At 35.6% G+C, this 17,590-nt stretch overlaps 1 protein-coding gene across 2 annotated transcripts in view; it reads right to left on the minus strand.

Moving 5' to 3' along the window:
* Positions 1-17,590, minus strand: part of Vps45 (vacuolar protein sorting 45 homolog) — a 55,995-nt gene that overhangs the window by 13,745 nt on the left and 24,660 nt on the right. For both annotated transcript variants that reach the window (XM_027953726.2, XM_071618478.1), the window contains exons 12-14: positions 17,425-17,532; positions 16,266-16,387; positions 5,872-6,003 (exon numbers count right to left, since the gene is read on the minus strand). In XM_027953726.2, the coding sequence (XP_027809527.1) occupies positions 5,872-6,003; positions 16,266-16,387; positions 17,425-17,532 (362 nt within the window). The remainder of the gene's footprint in view (positions 1-5,871; positions 6,004-16,265; positions 16,388-17,424; positions 17,533-17,590) is intronic.

The following is a 17,590-nucleotide window of genomic DNA, read 5'->3' on the forward strand; positions in this document are numbered from 1 at the left end:
GCGTTTTTACATTTTAATATTTTTATTGAGATATAATTCACAGACAATAAAATTCACTGACTTTAAGGGGTATCATTTGATGAATTTGACTAACATTCCAGTTACATCACCACTTCCTCAGTTAAGATAAAAGACATTTCTAACCAACAAAATCCAACAACAACAAGAGCCTTAAAGATAATGCTACCCCTCTGAATACATAATGCCAAATGTTCTCCAGAGAAGTTATGCCAATGTACATTTCTACTAGCCGTATTTGAGATTGCCTCACTGCAGATTTATCATAAGGAAATAATCAGGGATGGTGTCAGGGACTTCCACTGTATACAATGTTTTTTGAGAATCATTTATGTGACAATGGTTAAAGACACATCCTCACAGGTGTTGCAGTGCATGCCTGGAATCCCAGTGTCTTGGGAGGCTGAGATAGGAGGATTACAAGTTGGAGGCCAGCCTGGGCAACTAACAATAATAACAACAACAACAACAAAAAAAAAAAAAAAAAAAAAAAAAGGAAGAGAAAAAAAGAAAGAAGGCAAAAACTTTGGGGGTGTAGCTTAGTGACAGAGCACTCCTGGAGTCAATGCCCAGTCCTGAAAACAAACAAAAACAGTTTTATCTATTTTTTAGAACCAGAAGGAATTATTTACTTGGTGGTGGTAGGGGAATGTCTATAGGCACTATACAACTTTGCTAGTTAAAGGGAAAATAATGGAAGAGAGGATTATTAATCATTTTGCAGATTTATAGCTAATAAGGGCCTAATTGAATCTAATTCAATTTTAATTGAATATAGCGAACCTATAACGTGCAGTCATTATTACTGACCTAAAAGGGAATCTGGGAGTAAGAGGATTGCTGATTTGGGGTCATCTAGCAGGATTTACTTTTCTGTCTGTCCAAAGTCTTAAGAAGGGGCTGGGGTTGTGGCTCAGTGGTGGAGCGCTTGGGTTCAATTCTCAGCACCACAAAAACATAAATAAATAAAGGTAGTATGTCCATCTACAACTTAAAAAAAATGTAAAACAACAACAACAACAAAAAACCCCAAAACGTCTTAAGAAGTGCTAAACTGCAGGACAGGTGATTGTTCAGGTGGTACTCAGGACCTGTTGGCTAATACATTCACCTTCCTTCCTTTCCCTTTAAAATGACTAGTCTCTGGAATATCTAACCTCCTAAGGAGAAATGAAGTCTCCAGAGTCATCACAAAAATGGAGTCAGAACTTAGGTTGGTAAGTATAAGCCAATGCTATGGCTACCTGATAGACGTGTGCTAGTGTTATTAAACAAGAGCATTGTGTTTTAAAAGCCACATAGGGTCAGGAAACAAGGCATACACTTCAATACGAAGAGGAATTAGAATCAAGACTCCCACATAATGTAGAGGACCATACTAAAAAAGTAGATTTACAAAAAATCTATCTGTACAGAGAGATAACAAGGAAGTTTGAACCTAAATTGGCACTGTTTTGAACAGTGCAGGAAACCTCAAGTACTATATAGAAATCAACATAAAAATGATTCCAGACTGATAATGTTCTTGATATACCTAGCCAAAGTGAAAGGAAAACTATGCAGGAGAAATATATCTTCAACCTAGGCCTCTTGGGTCCCATAAATAAAACTCTGCTTAAAATGACTTATGGTTCAAACTAATAGAACATGTGGAAATGATTCGTTGTGAGCTAATGTTAGCAGATACAATAGTAGTATCACACCTCCAAGTACTTTAGATTATAGAGGTACTTAACTTCTGTAGGTACTCCTGTAATTTCTAAAGAAAAATTATGGGCTTTGAAAGATGATGAAGGAGTTGAAAACACAAAAAAACACAGTATTAAAAATATCAGGCAAATCTGAATAAGAAGCAAATAGAACTTATAGGTATAAAATGTAACTATTTTAAATTAAAATTTAATTAAATGTAAATTAGATACAGCTAGAGAGAGTTTAACTGCATTGGAATACTGATCTGAAAAAATTATACAGAAGGCAGCAAATAGAAAAAACAGATAGGTGATATAAATGAAAGGTTAAGAAGCCCGAAGAACAGATGAATGTCCAACATATATCTCATAAGAGGTTCTAGAAGGAGAGAGAAGAGGAAATGAAAGAGTGGCGATACTCAAAGAAATGTGACTGGAAAACTTCCAAAAATATGCCAAACACAAATTTTCATATCAAGTAACATAAATAAAAATATATAAACATTTAGATACAGAATATTAAAGCCAAAACATTAAAGACTAATATTCAAAATGAATCATAGATGATTACCTACAAAAGGAAAATAATGATATTAAGAGCAAACTTCTTAATGGCAACAGTTAATAGTCCATTTTCATCTTGATTTTAAGTGCTGAGAGAAAATTATCAACCTAGAATTCTAAACTTAGCTAAACTAAGACATTTTCCGACAAAAATGACAGGTTGACCAGTAGCTGAAAGAATTACTACAGGATATTCTTTAGTAAGAAGAAAACTGAAAGAAAGAGTCAGGATGAAACAAACAAAACCGAGGAAAATGGGTGGCAAATCTATTTGTGAGAAAAGTTTGAGATAGATTAATTTAACCTCTATGGCGGTTGAGGATGTAACTCAGTGGTAGAGTGCTTGCCTAGGTTGATCCACAGCACAGGAGGGAAAAATTTGGTGTCTATTTCTCTATTTCTTTATTCAACAAGTAAACAAGTATCTTTTTTTGGGGGGAGGGTACTGAGGATTAAACCCAGGGGTGCCACTGAGCTAAATCCCTAACCCCATCCCCCAACCTTTTTTATTTTTTTGTTTTGAGACAGGATCTTACTAAGTTGCTTGCTAGGCTGCTGAAACTGGCCTCAAACGTGCAATTCTTTTGCCTCAGCCTCCCAAGTTGCTGGGATTACAGGTGTGCGCCACCATGCCTGGCAACAAATATGTTTTTTTTTAAAAAATATTTATTTTTTAGTTTTTGGCAGACACAACATCTCTGTTTGTATGTGGTGCTGAGGATCGAACCCAGGCCGCACGCATGCCAAGCAAGCGCGCTACCACTTGAGCCACATCCCCAGCCCCAACAAATATGTTTTAAGGACAAATAAAAGTAATCTATGGTGACAGAGGTCTTAATATTGATTACTTTGTGGGGAGTTAAGACATGGAGTGGGCAAAAGAGGTGATTTTGAGGGTGCTGGCAGTGGCTATACTGAATTATTTGTTTTGTGATATTTTATTGAGATGTCTTATCATTTATATATTTTTCTATATTTAATACATGTATGTGGTATCACATTAAGATATCTGACTTTGTCCCTCATTCTTGATACATAGCTCCTAAAACCCTTGAAACTTGCTGAGGGGTGATAAGAGTGTCTTTTATACCAATGAGGCCATCCTTGAAGGATGCCTACATATTTCAGGATAGGGGACTGGTCACTAGAAAGACCAAGTCTTGATCTAAAGCTCAGAACTTTCAGCCCACCCTTTAACCTTTAGGGAGGAGAAAATGACTAGAGATTGAGTTAATCCCAGATGGCCAATAGTTTAATCAATCATAATTTAATCCATTGACACAAATAATGAAACCTGTTTAAATTCCCCTAAATGATTAGGTTGGAAGATGTTCCAGCCTGGTAGGGTACTGGGAGGGTGGTGTGCTTGGAGCAGACCTGGAAAATCCCTCTCGCCACTGTACTTTGCCCTGTGCATCTCTTCCATTTGGCTGTTTTTTGAGTTGTGTCCTTCCTAATAAATTGGCAATGCAAGTAAAGTTCTGTGAGCTCTTCTAATAAATTCTCAAACTTGGAGAAGTGGTCATGAGAATCCTGAATTTATAGGTGGTCAGACAGAGTATGGGTGGTCTGGGACTTGTGACTGGCATTTGAAGGACCGACAGTCTTGTGGAAATGAGTCTCTTTAATTCATGAGATCTGATGCTAACTCCAGTTAGTGTTAGAATTGAATTGTTCAGCATCCAGTTGGTATCGAGAGAAATGGAGAAGTAGTGTTAGAGAAGATGCCAGGTATTTGATAGTCAGGAGCACTATCTTGAGACAAGATCTTCAGTTTGTCTTTGTAGTCTTCTTACTAAATACTTATTAAATAATGTACTTAATGACAAAAATACAATAATAGTTCAATAAAATAGTTCTTTCAAAGTTTTAAAAGAAAACTCTACAGAACAGTTTAAACCAAAATAAAATTCTGATAGATTATGAAGATATAAGTTTAAATATGAGTTCTAAAAGCAATGGAAAAATGGATGTTAGTATAGTTAGTATAATCTTGATGGAGAAAGAACTTTCCAAGCAAAATACCAAAGGCAGAAATCGCTGGTAGTTTTGGCTAAATAAAATGAACACAATAACAAGAAAACTTTCATATTGCAAAACACTGAATAAAATAAAAACATCAAATAGAAGAAAAAGATTTGTAAAATACAATGTGAATGGACAAAATTTTTAATTATATATACAGAATTTTTGAAAAATTATTCATAAAAATTAAAAAATACCTGGCAATGAGTAGAGAACATGAATGGGTAATTCACCCAAAAAATATACAAATGGTCAATGAGCTCTGGACACTGACAAAGATGTTAGGTAATTTACCTGAGTGGGAGGGAAAAAAAAAAAATATATATATATATATAAAACACTAAAGGTGTTTCTATCGAACTGTGAAATGAAACTTATAAGGCAGACTGTACAATGAGAACTATTTCTGCCCATACACTCAACACAAATGGCTATACAGGCTTAGAAGAAGTCTGAAAAGATCAAAATGTAACAGTGATTAGATTATGGTAGGTTTTATTTTCTATATGCTTCCTGAATTAAAAAACAAACAAACAAATTTCAGAATAAGCATATATTATATCATAATAAAGGTGAAAGTTGTATTTTTTAAACCAAATAATAATACACAAAGAAAAATACACAAATATCTTTAATGATTCCCAGTTATCCATGCATTGCTTTCTCAGGGGCCCCAATCACTAAATTCAATCATCTTGCCACAATTCTCCAGTTTCTCTTTCCTCTACCTTTTGCTGACAAATTAATCTTCCTAAAGTACTGTGACTCTTTTAAAATTTCATTGCTTAAAAACTTTCAATATTTTCTACATAAAAAAGTACAAATTCCTTACTTAGCCTAGCATCTAAGCCCTTCCATAATTATAACAATCTTTTTACTTTAACACTCCTTCCAGATAGCTGACTACTTGTTCTTTGTGTATGTTTGTTGTCTACAGCTTTCACAAATTGTCCTTGTGGTTAACTCTACCTAGAATATACTCTCTTTCCATATGCCAGTTTTCTGCCTAAGGCATAGTTTTCATACTGTCTTTTCCATGAAACGTTTGCTGATTTCCTATAGCCACTCTTAAGAATCCATGAGTCTTTTCTCTGTCTCTCCAGGCACTTATTTTCTTACTTTTTTGTTCTGTCTTTCCTAATAGACAATGACTAACTTGAGACAAGATCTTCAGTTTGTCTTTGTAGTCTTCTTACTAAATACTTATTAAACAATGTACTTAATGACAAAATAGAAAAACTGTCAATTTAATGCCATTATGCTTAGCTATTTTTAAAATGCCAGCCTATGACTACTGGGTTTCTCTTTATTTGAACACAGAACACACAAATTGTTGACAGCATAGGATGGTTCTCCAGGTCTTTGACCTAATAAAGTGAGTGATGAACTTAAGGGACTATAGAACCTTCATCTCACAAATGATCAATTATTCTATGAACTGATGCTGCATACACAGAGCATTTTGTTAATAGGAGTTTGGTCATCACTGACCAATCTCTCCAACCTACAGGGAATTTAAGCTTTATTCTCTGGGAAAAGGGAGAGAGCCGCAGGGATGGTTGTTGTCTTTTACCTTTTTGTGTTGTGCACCGTGGTTCCTCCCAGGACGATCCTCACTCCAGGAGTGGTCCGGTTCAGGTTATAAACTGTTAGAGCCTCCTCATAGGTGGCTCCTCCAATTACAAATACAATGATATCTTGAGGTCTGAGAAAATGAAGACAGAGATAATGTCACAGGATAAGAAAAAACTAGGGCAAAGATTTGTTGTTGTTGTTATTATATAGAGTTTTAATTTCTTAATCTTTCTTTTTTGGTGGAGGAAGCAGAATTAAAGCAGAATAGAATAAAAGGTTTAAAAAAAGTTTTAATTATCTGAAATTGGCAGGAAACAGAACAGGAAATGCTGAATAGTGATTTGCTTTCTGTGTATGAGCGGATGTCTTATAATTTCTGTGCTGTGGATTTCAGAATAGCACAATAGTGTTTGCTGGAACCAAATGTAGAAATAATCTTTCATAATCAAGAGGCTGCAGAATACCATACTGTGACATGATATCAGCACTAATTTGGACTTGTATCATGAATCTCCTTTCATGTATACCCCGTGTCAAATAGTTGGTACAGTGTTATTACAATGGCTTCTGTCCAAGGACCTCAAAGCATTTCGGAAAGTAATAGTATATTTGGATATCCATAACACTTGAACTAGAAACGTTTAGTATTTTGAGTACATAAAAAGAACGTAACACATAAATTAATAGCACTTCCAAGAACTCCACCTCTTCTTAAATTTTTTGTTTTGGAATCCTTTGATAAAGCAAGAAAAAGAAACCATGGAAACAATAACAACAACAAAAAGTGGGTGTAATTTTGATACTGGACATGTTGACATATCACATATCAGCTCAGCCACTAGCTTAATTTGGGGACACTAGGTTGTTTTACTGTGTTTCAATCTATTAAAATGGCTTCATAACAAATGAATGATTCTCCTATGAGCTTCTTTTGCAGATATCAACAAACTCATATTATTACTATTTAAAAAAAAGTGTTTTTTTTTTTTTTTTTTTTAATTGTTGATGGATTTTGGGGGGAAGGAGGGCACTGGGGATTGAACTCAGGGGCACTTGACCACTGAGCCACATCCTTAGCCCTATTTTGTATTTACTTAGAGACAGGGTCTCACTGAATTGCCTTGCACCTCACTGCTGCTAGACTGGCTTTGAACTCATGATACTCCTGTCTCAGCCTCCTAAGCCACTGTGATTACAGGTATGGGCCACCAAACCCGGCCAACGGATCTATATTTTATTTATTTATATACAGGGCTGAGAATTGAACCCAGTGCCTCACACATGCTATGCTCTACCACTGAGCCACAACCCCAGTCCCTCATATTATTATTTTTTAAACTTCTAATTCTTTAAGTTTTTCTTTTGTAGCTTTTTTTTTCATTTATTTATATGTGGTGCTAAGAATTGAACCCAGTGCCTCACACAGACTAGGCAAGTGTTTTATCCCACTGAGCTATAACCCTAGCCCCTTATGTTGTTTTCTTTAAATATTTTTTAATTACACATGGACACAATATCTTTATTTTGTTTATTTATTTTTATGTGGTGTTGAGGATGGAACTCTGTGCCTCACATGTATGAGGCAAGCACTCTGGGCTGCAAATCCAGCCCCCTCATGTTATTTTTTAAAGCTATTATTTGTCTTGTTTTCTTTTCCTTATGCCATCAGAAAGATAAAATTACTTTATCTTAGAAGGAAAGCAATTTTATTAAATTACTCATTGGACACTATTTAAAACTACATCAAGCAGAAACACCCATTTTGGAGGTTATGACATAATACTCAACCAGAAACATCTTTAATTAAGAGATACACACGCTTATGTATAAATCTCAAATAAAACTCCAACTCCACATTTCCTTTCTGTTTGTCTCTCTCTTTCTAAGACACCTGGAAGGAATTAATTAATTAATGTAGAGGGTATTTGTTTTAGTGGAACTTCACAGAACAGAATCAGGTACTGCAGCTATTTAAGGATGTTCAGATAGTTTTCACATTGCAGAAATTTCCCAATTATGAAGAAATGCAATCAACAAGGTAGAGTCAATTATTACATTTCTATATTGATGGGACTTAAAACCATGAGACACAAAAGAACTGAATTGTAATCCTCTTGTCTGTCTCCAAAGTAGCGGGAATTATAAATGTGTGTCACTGTACCCAAATTCTAAATTTGCATTTTTTTTTTTTTTGTACTGAGTATTGAACTCAAGGGTCCTTTACCACTGACCTATATCCTAGCCCATTTATTTTTTATTTTGAGACAGGGTCTTGCTAAATTGCTTAAGGCCTCACTAACTTGCTGAGACTGGCCTCAAATTTGCAATCTTCTGCTTCAGCCTCCTGAGTTACTGGGATTACAGGTATGTGGCACTGACAGGACTAAGTTTACTGTTTAGGACAAAATAAACATCATTCAAGACTACCCACCTGAAACAATAGACTAACACCATATCACTTAAAAAGTTAGACTGCTGTGTATTTATCTAAAATCATGTTTGTTTGTTTTTTTAAAAAAATAATTGATTTTGAAAGGATAAATGCATGCACATAGTATAAAATACAAAAGGCTACACTGAAAAATAAGGTCCTTTCTCATTTCAGTTATTTTCTTTAAATATTTTTTCTTTTGGTATTAGGGATTGAACCTAGGGGTGCTCTCCCACTGAGCTACAACCTCAGCCCTTTTATTTATTTATTTTAATTTTGAGATAGGGTCTTCCTAAGTTGCCCAGAGTGGCCTTGAATTTGTGACCTTCCTGCCTTAGTCTCCTGAGTAGCTGGGATTCCAGGCCTGGGCCATCATGCCCAGCTGTCAGCAACTTTTGACTAAGTTGATCACTGTTCCTCCTGGACATAGTTTCTTGACTTGGTTTCCAGGATACACATTCTTTGTTTTCTCCCTACTCCGTTGGCTGTTACTTTTCAGTGTCTCTTGATGAGTCTATTTCATCTCCCTAATCTCTTAATGATATAGTGCCCAGAGTCTAGTCATTGGTTCTTCTTCCTTCCTAACCTAACATACTCCCTAGATCTGCTCTAATAGTGTATCTACTAGCTACATATGGTTATTCAAATTTAACTTAATTAAAACAAAATAAAATAAAAATCTTCAGCTCCTCAGTACCTTTAGACACATTTCAAGTGTTCAATAGTCACATGTAGCTAGTGGCTACCTGCTAGGGTTTAGATATTATTTGAGGGTGTCCCCCAAGGGTTCATATCCTGAAATTTAATTCCCTTGGTGAGGGGGCTATGGCATTTAGAAGCAGGACCTCTGGGAGCTGATTAGAGTTAGATAAAGTTATCAGGGTGGACTCCCATGACTGAATACTGGTGGCTAAGTAAAAAGAAAGAAGAGAGACCAGAGAATACAGACAATATATTCTCAGAAAATGAGTATTTTATTTATTTATTTTTTGGTACTGGGGATTGAACCCAGGGGCACTTAACCTCTAAGCCATAACCCCAGCCCTTTTTGATATTTTACTTAGAGACAGGGTCTCATTGAGTTGCTTACAGTCTTGCTAAGTTGCTGAGGCTAAACTTAAATTCACAATTCTCCTGCCTCAGCCTCGAGTCTTTGGGATTACCACCACACCTGGAGGAGTATTTTTTTTTTTTTTTTTTTTTTTGGTGGTGGTGCTGGGGATTGAACCCAGGGCTTTGTGCATTTGAGGCAAGCACTCTACCAATTGAGTGTTTTGTAACAGTAAGATTCCATGTGCAATGTCCCTTATGGTGAGGGACAACACTACTGAGGTCCATCATACGGGTTTATTTGAACACTGATGAATTACACAGATTGTTGGGCTGGGGCTGGGGCTGGGGCTCAGCGGTAGAGCGCTTGCCTAGCGCATGTGAGGCCCTGGGTTCAATCCTCAGCACCACGTAAAAAAATAAATAAAAAAATAAAGGTACTGACAACTACAACTAATCTACCTCAAGAATACAGCTGTCTGTTATGGAAAAGAAAAATGAGAACTGGGAGAGAATAACTCAAGCAGACTTCTAGAATGTGGTCCTTTAGTTGATAATTGCAGGGTGCAGGGTATTTTTAAAGAGGGAAGAAAATGTCATGGATAGCTATCTGTGGGTGCAGGTTATACAGATGTGTGGACAAAACATAAATACTAGGATAGGGACTGAGTGCTAGGCTCAACTGCGTACCTAACAAAGGTGACCTCGCTGCATCTGGTCATAGAAACACAAATGCACGTTTCCAGAGCCTCCTCTACGTATTCAATCTGGTCTACAGAAGAGTATCTATGAAAAAGAGTTTTTAATCTCTCTGATGTTTTTCCTTTCCACGGTGAATTTTAAAAGCAGATGTTCTGATGAAGCCAATGGTAAAATATACAGCAAAATGTTTTATATGATGGTCAAAGTTAAGTGGAAAATACAAGTTCAATTCTTTGTGTACATCTTCTTGTGCTCTTTAATTCACCATAGCAACCAAAGGCATTAATTAACGCAGACAGCAAACATTGGAAAACAGCAGCCAGTTTACACTGTAGCCAGCTATACAAGGACATCCTAAGAACCCAATTTGTATCTTACTTTCTTAGAAAAATTTAAAAATTTTTACAGTATTTCTGCAAATAATTATTTCTGTATGTGAATAAGTTAGACAGAAAAACAAACTTCAAAAGGCAATATTTTTTTCTAATTTGTGAACCTTTACATTTATGTCTAAAATTCAAATTTTTAAAATACTTGCACATGGTGAAATTCTTATGAGCATTTACTGCAGGAAAAAAAAAAAGCCAGAAAAAAGGACTTCTGCCTTTATAGAAACAAAAGCAAGTGGCTGTGATAAGAGTCTGCTAAAATCATAAAACACGGAGGCATCTCCTTGAACTCTTTGACTCTGGAATGCATGATCACACAGCTCCGTTTACCACCAAGTGAAGAGGGCACTTATTATTGTTTTTTAAATCAAGGAAAGAAGCAATTCTGGAGAGAAAAAGATTAGCCTAATAATATTACATGTGGGAATCCCATCTGTAGGATAAAGATCAAACCCAATTTATGGATGTGACTATGCTGCCAAACAGGTTAACCACTAATTTAATAGCTAAGGGCTAGGAAATTTCTACAAGTGTTCTGGCTTTATAAAGTTATATTTCTGCTACATCTCCTCTGACACTTTCCAATATTACAACACCAATAAAACCAAGATGTTCTACCATGAGATTTAAATCACTATAAAGATGACCAAAATCAATAACTTTTCTCAATGTGATGTACCAGGGCCAAGAAAGTAGACAGAACTGACAGTGGGGCCAAGTAGCTGCAAAGCCAAAATATTATGTAGAGTTAATAGCAACCTGCAAAAATCTAAGTCTTCTGTAGCATCAACTAAATTTATCCTTTGGTTTAAATTTTCCAAACACAAATCTTGGCAAATCAACTGCTATACATGTCTACATGACTTACTGAACAAGTATTGAATACTTATTATTTGAAAAGTATCATGTTAACTGTTATGAAAACCTCAAAGATTAATAAAATGTAATTCTTATTTCAGTATTATAATACTTAACATAATAGCTAATAGAAAGGATAGATATGTATATTACAATTAACTACTGTCTCAATATCCATTGATAAGGACTACCAATAATTTCTTATTTATTCTTTTAGAAATAGTTACTGTAGGGGGCCTGGGGCTGTAGTTCAGTGGTAGAGCACTCGCCTAGCATGTGTGAGGCACTGGGTGCGATTCTCAGCACCACATACAAATAAATAAAATAAAGGTCCAACAACAACTAAAAAAAAAAAAAAAAAAAGGAAAAAGAAAAAAAAAATAGAAATAGTTACTGTAGGGAACAGTAGTTCAAGTTTGTAATCCTAGTAGCTCAGGAGGCTGAGGCAGAGGATTTCAAGTTCAAAGCCAGCCTCAGCAACTTAGTGAGGCCCTGAGCAAATCAGCAAGACCCTGTCTCTAAATAAAATATAAAAAAAGAGCTGGGGATGTGGCTGAATAAGGTTAAGTGCCCCTGGGTTCAATCCCTGGTACCAAAAAAAGGTTACTGTATGCATACATATATGTTTGTATATGTATTATACATACATATTGCATACATATTTATTTTCAAGTATATACTTATTTTATACACACATGTAGTCACATTTATGCTCACATATTTTTAAAAGTGATATGACAGCATCTTTCTTTCTATATAATAAAAAAAATGTTTTGCATATCACCTCACAAAGAGTTATGCCATTTTAAAACAAGAATGCATAGTAATATACTGTAATTTAGATAACCAGTCCTTTATTAGTGGGCATTTAACTTATTCCTAGATTTTGCTATTACAAATAATGTTTTGGTGAACAACCTTGTAAATATATTTTTGTATACCTGTGCAAGTATATTTGTAGGGTGAACTTTTAGAAGTGAAATTATCAGGAAGGAGTCTCTTCAAGTCTTCTGCAGTCTTATTTCTATGAAGCAGAACCAGGAGGTGGTGTAGATAGTTACAGTTTCATAAACATTTCTCTGTATTCCTCCAAAATGTCTCCAATTTTAGAAGCTTGTGATTCAGTCCCACTGTTTCCTCCTGACCTCCTTTCCTGGTCACTCTTACTCTCTAAAGTATTTAGCTCTGGCTTACTGTCCTCCTTTTTATTCCTTCTCTTTTCAAGATATTCGGTGACTCTGACATCAATGTAGATTACTCGTCTCACATCCGGGTCTCCTCCCTCACATTGATTTTTTTATTCCATCCCCTGTAATCAATCACCTACATTCTTGATTACAAACAACTCTTCATTACAAGAATCTTCAATTTAACACCTCTTTGTCTAATAACCACCTCTCAATTTTTAACTCAACTACAAAAATGCTCTAATATAATAACTCTGTGACTTCATCACTGATACTTTTTTCACTATCCAGTACCTTCTTTCTGTTTCCATTTTCCAAAATGCTGGCTAAACCAAACTATCTCCCTTCTTTACATTTAACCCAGAGTATCTAAAAGTTGCTGGATAAAACCACACAACCAGGCTCACTATTTTAAATTAATGACCACTAATAGGCACTCTACCTTGCCCAGAAGGTCTACTTAACATTCCCCTGACAAGTCTGATTCCTAGCCTGCAAGATGACAACTTCACAATGTTTTCTGTTTTCACCCCCTCCCTTAGCTGATAATCTGACCATCATATTTTACAGAGAAAATCAGACAGAATGAGCCCATGTTCTCATGATCAGAACTATAAACCTAAGTGGCTGGGTATGGTGGCACATGCCTACAATCCTGACAACTCAGGAGGCTGAGGCAGGAGGATCACAAGTTCAAAGCCAGCCTCAGCAATTTAGTAAAGCCCTAAGCAACTTAGTGAGACCTGTTTCAAAATAAAACATAAAAAGGGCTGGGGATGTGGTTCAATGGTTGAGTGCCCTTGGGTTCAATACCTGATACCAAACAAACAAAAAATGAACTACAAACCTGGTGTAACTATACACATTGTTTTCTCTCCTGTTAAAATGAAAGTACCTTTGCCACTATCAAAGGCAATTCCTTTGTGCTCTAGATACCCTAAGGATTTTACTTCTGCAGCTCTTCCTCATCATCTATTTCTCCTCCTCTATTGGATAGCTCTCAACAGATCACAAACATGCTCTGGAATCTCTCTTTTGAACTCACAATCTCTTAGATACCCTCCTATTTCTCTGTCTCCTTTATACAAAACTTCTTAAAAAGTGTTACATATAAATGTCTCCATTTTATTTTATATCCTGTAAACCTAATTTGGCTTCTAACCTCACTGAAACGTAGGAATAAGAACATCAAAGACCTTCTTTATATTGCCACCTTGATAGGTTCTTTACTTCCTTCACCTTCTTACATTCCCTGCTCACTCGATGCCTTTCTGACCACGTTCTCCTGGACTCCCTTCTACCACTCTGGCTTCTCCTCAGTCTCTACTGCCGGCTCCTTTCCTCCAGACAGTGTGTGACCCCACTGACCTTCTCCTCTCTCTCTATGCTTTCTCCTTAAGTAATCTTATCTAATCCTGTGGCTTAGGTATCACTAATATCTTGTTAACTCTCAATTCAGCATGATATTTCTATTTGGTTAATAGGCATCTCCAATTAACAAGACTGAGCATTATTCTTGGCTTCTTTTACCTTTGTTCCATCAATCTGTACCACTAAATAAATCTATGGATTCTATTTTCTTCCTCAGCCTCCTATCCAACCCACTTTGATTTCTGACTTTTATAGACATCTCCTCCTTCTATTTTTTGCCTTCAAGAATCCATTTGCTCCACAAAGTGAACTTTTTTAAAAAAAAATTTTTTAAGAGAGCGAGAGAATTTTTTTAATATTTATTTTTTAGTTTTCAGCGGACACAATCTTTGTTTGTATGTGGTGCTGAGGACCGAACCCGGGCCGCACGCATGCCAGGCGAGCGCGCTACCGCTTGAGCCACATCCCCAGCCCACAAAGTGAACTTTTAAAACATAATTCAGTTCACATTGCTTACATGTTTCAAGTTCTTCAACAGCTTCCTATAATATATTAAAATAAAAAATTAAACAAAAACTTTTTAACCAGGGCCTACAAGACCCTCTGTGATCCAGCTCCTATTTATCTTCTTCAATTTCCTCCTTCCTTACTCTACTCTAGCCACACAGGGCTTCCTTCTGGCTTACCTACCTACCAAGTTCTCCCTTTCTTCAAAGACTGTGATCTGGTGTTGCCTCTGCTTGGGATGCTCTTTCTCCTAGTCATTATGTGACTGGCTTTCTTGTGATTCAAAACTCATTTTAAGTATCACTTCCACAGAGAGGCTCTCTCCATCTATAGTAGTTCTCCCCACTTCCACAGATACTTTGCAGCTTATTATCCTATTTACATCCTAATAGCACTTAGGTTTTTTTACTTATTTACTCTGTCTCCTTCATTTTCGTTCCTTGAGGGCAGGTATCTTTTCTTTCCTGCCATTTCTGTATCCCTAGCATCTAAAACAGTTAACATATTGAAGGCATTAAATAAGCATCTGTATAAAAGAGTGAAGTGATTGAATTATTAACTATACACATATTTAGACTATAGTGACACGCTAACAGATGCCAACAATTGATAAATGTGTATTTTGGATGAAGAGCATTATTTTGAGCTTTGTTTGGGCATGAACCATGAAACTTAGAAAGGTTTGTTGTTGTGCACTAATCATACACAATATATTCTTCTAGCCTATGGTTTCCCTCTAGCAATGAGTAGCTGATTTCTTCTTCAGCAATTCTTATATAAATATCATAAGCAAATTAATATTTTTCCTTTATTCAAATTAATTAAAAGTCTCAACAATAGAGTTACATTTTTTTGAAAATCCTCTCAGACAAATATCTTGGATTGGTGTTCATTCTTCCCCCTTAGTTGACATTTCTGAATCTTGATGCCAAGGACCTTAAACATTTATTTGAATGAATGTACTCTCTTAATTTAACATTGCCTTTCAACCTTGGATTTTAAAAAGATGATTTTTTTTCTGTTTTGTATCAAATTATAGAGATTTTTTTTTAAAGGGACAGAGTGAAGAAATATATTTCATCATATAAAAGAGTCATCTCTGAACCTCAAAACATTTTCCCTTTTCAGAAATTCATTTTTAAAATACTACCCTGCCCAAGACTCTTAGATTATTAGTAGCTGAAATAACAGAAGAATTATACTACTAATATAAAATTTTCACATTAAACTGCCCGATAGAGTTCAGCTATATATAGTAGGTCCTGCATAACATACGGTCCAAATAACAAATATAGGAATGTATTTTTAACTAGTAGAATTTGTGTATATTTAAAATTTCAGGCTGATATAAGTAAATTGTTCTGGACATGTTTTATATTTATTAAAATTTATTACCTACTGGATTGAAATTACAACTAAAAGACAGCCTATCTCTTTCTCCTTTGTAACACATGGCTTTTGTTAATTAGGTCTCTCAGGTTGTGTGCTGGCCACATTTGGCAAAGTCCAGTCCTCACCAAAAATAGAAACAACCTGCTCTGGATGGCAATCAAGCCCACATCTATTTTTGGCCTTAATGTTTGAAACTCCAAATGCCAGATGCCATAGAACTGAACCTTACATGGCATAAGTAAACTGGTCTGCTACTAAAACACAGAATATTAAGGATCGGGACCCTCCAAAACACCTGTCTCTTTATTCCCAAGTACATAAATGTTTCAGGCTTACCAGGGGAATTCATATCTAATATTCACATATGTAAAACAAAAAGAATATTAGAACTCAAGCAGAGGAAGGAGGACATGACATAATTTTGGTGTCTGTTCCTATCATTACTCTAAATGTCCTATTCTCAGAGTGTTTCTGGTTTTTATTATTAATATATTTGTTACCTTACCTGTCTCTGAGTGTGCTGGGGCCTAGATAAGGATAGAGGTTTTCCTTAAGCTTTCCTTTGATGAGATGGTCCAGGGTCTCATGTAGGAAAGGCTGATGCTGAGTATATACATTTTCTACTCCCTAAAACAGGGGAAAATGGTTCTTAGGTCATTTTGGGAAAACTAGCAATACAACAGCTTATAATACTCACATTAGAAAAGGACATACACTCAATAGATATTTCCTGGGATAAATTCAAATAGGAATTTTATGATATTTTAAAAATTATTTTATTTCTTTGGGTGCACTGGCACATGCCTGTAATCCCACAGGCTTGGGAGGCTGAGGCAGGAGGATCGTGAGTTCAAAGCCAACCTCAGCAACTTAGCGAGGCCCTAAGCAACTGATCCCTACCCTGTCTAAATAAAATATAAAAAAGGCTGGGGATGTGGCTGAGTGATTAAGTGTCCCTGGGTTCTATCTCTGGTACCAAAAAAAAAAAAAGAAAAATATTTTACTCAAAAATTTAATCAGAAATGTTCCAATCTCATAAAAATACTAAAATTAATGCTAACTATTATAAAAGAATTTTAAAACTGGAGTTGCTTAAATCTTTTATCATGTCTTTAATGAGTCTTGCTCATTTTGTTGTGAAAATGTTAAATGACAAGTAAAGCAAATGAAAGGAAAGAACTGTAGAAAAGGAGACTGTAAACATGGAAGAAAAAAGAAAGAAACTTCAGGAAACATGAGAAAGGCTAGCAAATTAAAACTAATTTTTGACCATTAAAAAAAATTTGGTTAGTATTTTTAAAAGATCAAAAATGTTTGCTTTCTCTTTAATGTCCTTCAAAGAGAAACTATCTAAATCCCAGATTATAAACAAATGAATATGAAAAATAGCTGTAACTAACAGAATTGTTTGTCTTTTTATTCTTGAGTACTTCCTGGAAATATCTTCAGCTATTTCCTGCTTGGCTATTTGAGCCAGTGCTGGTACTACTCCAATACAGGAAAGCACTGAAAGAAAAAGCTTTCAAGAGATGGTTGATATAATTTCATTTAACTGATCTAGTACTAAACCAGCAGCACTCCTGAAGTTAATTTGAAGATCATGTTCATGTACTTTCTGCCTTAGGGGCTTTGACTGTTTCTCAGCACAGAAGAGATGTCTATACCTTCAATCCTTTGAGGAACTGTTTGGTAATAGCCACAGCATCTTTGGGGCTAAAAAGGTCACTTCCTCTAACCCGTTTACCACCATATTCAACAACTGCTGACACGAGCTATAGAAAGAAAAAAATAGAAATTATCTTTTATTGCTTAGGGATCAGCAAGCCCATT

The sequence above is a fragment of the Marmota flaviventris genome, chromosome 10 (assembly GCF_047511675.1).
Source record: "Marmota flaviventris isolate mMarFla1 chromosome 10, mMarFla1.hap1, whole genome shotgun sequence".
NCBI lineage: Eukaryota > Metazoa > Chordata > Mammalia > Rodentia > Sciuridae > Marmota > Marmota flaviventris.